Source organism: Vitis riparia, chromosome 8, assembly GCF_004353265.1.
Source record: "Vitis riparia cultivar Riparia Gloire de Montpellier isolate 1030 chromosome 8, EGFV_Vit.rip_1.0, whole genome shotgun sequence".
In the NCBI taxonomy this organism is placed as follows: domain Eukaryota; kingdom Viridiplantae; phylum Streptophyta; class Magnoliopsida; order Vitales; family Vitaceae; genus Vitis; species Vitis riparia.
The window spans coordinates 22,439,385-22,444,556 of NC_048438.1; the positions used below are offsets into that span (position 1 = coordinate 22,439,385).

General features: G+C 41.4%; 1 protein-coding gene and 1 pseudogene across 1 annotated transcript; both read right to left on the minus strand.

Annotated features, from left to right (window-relative positions):
* Positions 1 to 284: 284 nt before the first annotated feature.
* On the minus strand, positions 285 to 1,635 carry LOC117920701 (annotated as a pseudogene).
* Positions 1,636 to 2,759: 1,124 nt separating this feature from the next.
* Positions 2,760 to 4,378, minus strand: LOC117920479 (zeatin O-glucosyltransferase-like). The gene has a single exon (XM_034838039.1). It carries the CDS (start codon positions 4,336 to 4,338, stop codon positions 2,917 to 2,919), a length of 1,422 nt encoding a protein of 473 aa, XP_034693930.1. The 5' UTR covers positions 4,339 to 4,378; the 3' UTR covers positions 2,760 to 2,916.
* Positions 4,379 to 5,172: the final 794 nt, after the last annotated feature.

Consider the following 5,172-nt stretch of genomic DNA (forward strand, 5'->3'; position numbering starts at 1 on the left):
AGAGATTTGTAAAGCTAGTCTTATATTTTAACCTTTTCTGATCCTAGGAGAGCCTTGCTTTGTTGATTGTCAATCCCTTCAACCTGAAAACTGTAGTCACAGGGATTCACACACACATACACATTGCACACATTCATCCCCAGATAAGTAAGAGCTTGCGCACACTTACAAAATGATTAATTTCAATAAGTGAAGTGTATTTTGTAGTACTAATTTTCATTCAATTTATCAGAAGATTTGAATCTAAAGAAGACAATTCTAAGGTAGGACATTTTTTGCTTCAATGTGACAAATAAATTTATCTGCTAATATGAGCAATGAAAGAATCCAACTCCATGCAAGAAGCCCCTCTGTCATCCATTGACCTCCAGATGGCACCACCCAATTCCGCAGCCCTCTTCCTTGTGTCATTGCCTTCTTTTGATGCCATTAATCTTCTTAGGGCCTTTTCAATTGTAGACGATGTAACTAGTTCTTCCTGATGTTCCCATTCTCTAAAAACTAGACCAACTTTGAGCAATTAGGTTACTAGCAGACTGTTCTGAGGCTGGTCCGAGTGCATTGGCCATGCTGCTATAGGGACCCCCATGGTAATGCTCTCCATGCATGAGTTCCATCCACAGTGACTCATGAATCCACCAGTAGACACATGCCCCAGAATTTCCAGTGGGGGTGCCCAGTCTCTTACAACCATTCCCAGTCCCATTACTTCCACTCTCTCTTCTTACCCTTGAGGAAGTTCAGCTCTCCTGACTTCTCCAGTGAAAATATCTCCTCTATAAGCATCCCTCAACACCCAGATAAACTTTTGCGCACTCTGTTCTAACCCAATAGCTAGCCCTTTGATCTGGTCATCAGAGAACGAGACAAATGTTCCAAATGAAATGTATACTACAGATTGTGGATCTTGTTTATCTAGCCATTCCAAGCATTTATCCGGGCTATTTGAGTTCCTATGCCGGTAGATTGTTACTGGGTTTAGTGGTCCAATTGCCCATTGCTTCTTGTTTCCATTCATCTGTTCATTAGCTAATATATCAATGTGAGTACCTTCTGTTATCTGCATGTGTTGTAGAGATCTCCAACTGCAGTTTTCGCAAACTCATATTGATGAGCAGAGAAATTCATGATCTCAAAGGTGAAGCAAGGATGGAAGCTCGTTGGGTATTTCTGCTGCTGGTGGGACAGGTTTTCCCAGGGCTTCCCACAAGTAGGTGAAAACGGAAAAAGCAGGGCGCAGTGGAACCCATAGGCTTCAGCATTTGGGATTGAAGTAGCATCCCAAACAACAGAGGCTATAAGAGGGTCATGGATGATAATCATTCTTTTGGTCGTGGGAGAGAGTGCGCTGACGGGTTGGCGAAGGTGCATAGAGGCTTCAATGGATGGCTGAAGGTGTGCAGAGCATTTATTGGAGGAGTTGGGGTTGGGAGGAGGAGAGAGGAAAGGAGGCATTGAGAAGTCATGGAAATGGATTTTAGTATTGTCCATAGGATTCAAGCCATGAGCTCGAAGCTTGACCTGCCGATTATGTACGGCGGACCATTTGTAGTGAACTTGGATGTTATAGGACGAGATGAGGTGGGACAATTGCAAGAACTGGTTGAGATGACCTTGTGCTGGTAAAGGCAACATGATTACAACTACTGGAGCTCGTCTGCGGCCATCTTGGTCATGATTTTGATGATGGTAATGCTGCTCAGCTATTGATCAAACTTGGGAAGGTATCTACTTCTTCACGGAATAAGGAAATAGGTTTTGGATTTTGGTTGAAATCCCAAAATGTATTGACCACTGACCAACTTGACTTTTAGTGTTGCCCCCATTTCTTGTCTTGACATTTTTGTCCCGTAATATGGTACAAGTATATGACTCTTGTTCATGATAATATATATCATTGAGTTTTGAAAACGAAATTGCATGGCTCTTGCATCATTATTCATATCTACATGGTGGAGAACTGTAGTTTTTTCGATGCCTACGAAACCTTGAATAAATTTTGACAAGAACAGAGTAAGAGCAGAAGAACCCACGTGGCACTTAAGCTTTTGGGTATTTTGAAAGGTTCATGAATCCACTGCAAAGAATTGGGGAGTGCTAGGAAAGCTCTAAATTAGCTTTTGAATCTTTGTGGTGATGTGTATTTGGACGCATAGTAGATTAGGACCCCACTCTCACTGTGTCACCAGTGGCACAAAGAACCCACTGTGTAGATTAAATATATTAATGCCTGGTCTTAAGGTGCTCAGGCTATTAGTTAGCAGCACCTTCTCAATACCACTTACCTAGTGGCATAAAATATCTGTCATCTGTACTCAGCACTAGACTTTATGTCAAAGGCTTGTATCCACAACTTTCCATATTTGGAATTTTCAGGCATCAGTAGGTCATTCAGTTAGTAAGAAGAGAACTTGTGCAAGCCTCATTAATCATCAAATCAAGGAACAGAAGGCCCATTTAGTTTGGTTAGGAGAAAGCTTGTTTTAAATCCGAATTGATCATCCAAGTGCTGTAGGAACCCTTCATGCTGTCAAATTAGGAGGGGTTCTGAGAACCTACATTCGAATAAAATAATAGGTTTTTTTTTTTTTTTCCAACTTTATTTTAGTCACACTAGAGTAGTAATGAAATTTTGACTTATTCTGAAAATAATTTCCCTTTTTACTAATAATGTCTTTTTCTTCAGCATTTGGACCTGTAGCTAGGCTGAAGCGGACTTTCAAACCCCTTAGGCCGGCCCTCACCGTCATCATTCAATATTTAGGCTGAAAACATTGTATGCTGCATTAGTTTATTTTGGAGAAATCCCGAGACATCCTTGGCTTAAAAAGACAACAAAAGCTAAAAGAATGGGTGATGAATTTGGATGACATCCTAATGCAGGGGCACACACGCAATCCACCAGGGCAAACCAATCTATCTAGTGATGTGAGCAACGAAAGAATCCAACTCCTTGCGGGAAACCCCCCCTTCATCCATTGACCTTTGTATTGTGGCTCCCAATTCTGCTGCCCTCTTCCTCATGTCATCTCCTTCCTTTGATGCCATTAAACTTCTGACCTTCTTTTCAACAGTAGATGCTGCCACTAGCTGCTCTCTTTGGGCCCAGTCCCTAACAACCAAGCCAACTTTAAGCACTTGCGCTACAAGCACAGTGTTCCTTGGCTGATCTGAGTGCATAGGCCATGCTGCTATGGGCACTCCCATGCTAATGCTCTCCAGGCATGAGTTCCATCCACAGTGACTCATGAACCCACCTGTTGAACTGTGCCCCAATATCTCCAGTTGGGGTGCCCAATCTCTCACCACTAATCCCGTCCCTCTTCCTCCCACTCTCTCTTCATACCCTTCTGGAAGTTCTGCTTTCCTGACCTCTCCACTGAAAACATCTCCTTTATCCGCATCTCTCAATACCCAGATGAACTTTTGTTTGCTTTGCTCCAACCCAATTGCAAGCTCTTTGATTTGTTCGTCTGTTAATGACGTCGTGGTTCCAAAAGAAACCAATAGGACCGACTTTGGAGCCTGTTTGTCTAGCCACCCCAAGCATCTGTGTCCAGGATTTGATTTTTTGTCATAGCATATAGTCAACGGGTTGAATGGCCCTAACGCCCAGTGCTTCTTCTTTCCACCATAGATCTCTAGACCGTCCAGTAAATCGACATAACAACCCTCCATTGATTTGCATGTGTTGTAGATATTCCCGGAATTGAGCTTCTTGAACTGATGTTGAGAGGCGATAAAATTAAGGAACTCCAACGGGAAACAGCCATCAAGAGATGGAACATCTTCAAGAAATTTAGCCTCCTTAAGGACAGGTTTCCCCGCAGCCTCCCAGAGAAACAAGAAAATAGAGAAGGCGGAGACACTATGGAAAGTGTAGGATTCAGCATTACGTATAGAGGCAACATCCTGAATCACGGAACCCATAAGGGAGTCATGAATAACGATGATCCTCCTAGCTTTCGGAGAAAGTTCACGTAGGAGTGCAGCAACAGGCTGGCGAAGCTGTGAGGATGCCTCAAAAGATGACTCCAGATGGGCTGGGAATTGAACAGAGGAGTTAGGATTAGGAGGAGGAGAGTGAAAGTGAGGCGTGGGGAAATGATGAAATTGAAAGTTGGGGTGGAGAAGAGGGTCCCAACCCTGAACTCGAAGCTTGGCTTGGTGGGTGTGGGTGACAGAACCTACATAGTGAACAGATACGTTGTAGGAAGAGATGAGACGAGAGAGTTGTAGGAGTTGGTTGAGATGACCTTGTGCTGGAAATGGCACCATCACTACAGCCACTGGGGCTTCTTTCATCTCATTTTCTTCATGGTTTTGGTGATTAGCCATTCCCAGACTCGCAGAGGTTTGTGGCTGTTGAATCACTATGAGGTTTGATCTGCCTCTTGCCCAGCTTTTATAGACAAAAAAACAAACTTCCCTTGGAGATAAAGATGATACTATTTTCAATGGAATTTTCTCCTGTATGACAAAGCAGTTAATGACATGCCACCGATTAGTCTCCTAATTTTGTATCTAATTAATCATCTGGTTCATCACATGTCATGTGAATTGTTTTTATTATTTTGCAAACTTCCTATTCTTCCTCTTCAATATTAACATAATTATTAAATTAAAGTAATTAAATAAATATTGAGATTCGAGATCTTAAAGGTTTGACCATAGTAGTAAAGGGTTATTTTCACAAAAAAGAAGAAGAGAAAGGACTCATTGTTTGGCATCTTGTAAGTTGTCTTGTTATTTTGTAAGTATGTTATGTTGTTTTGTATCTAGATATTAATATTTTATATTTTGATCTCCTAATTGGATTGGGAAATGGTCTAAAATTTTCCTTATCTAGTAGCAAAATGAAAGCAGAGCTATCCGTCCACCTTTCATTTTTGTTCATTTGGTAAGTATATAATATTTATTTGGATTTAGAAATGGTATAATAATCTTCAAAATACCTATTATGGTGGGAAAATTTCCTTGTATAATGTTATATACCAAAAAATGAACGTCAAACCATTTTAAAATAGGTGATTCCCAATCAAGCCAATCCAATCTGCTTTCAAAAACCGAGGACATGACAAATCACTACCTCCCAATTTGTTTTATGCCACATGTTGCCTAGTTTCTCTTTTCCCAATCACACTTCCATGATATCCCCCGTTAAGCCCAGTG

What these genes read in the sequence shown, in the direction of transcription:
- LOC117920479 (XM_034838039.1), bottom strand. Translation starts at nt 4,338, where the DNA reads ATGGCTAATCACCAAAACCATGAAGAAAATGAGATGAAAGAAGCCCCA.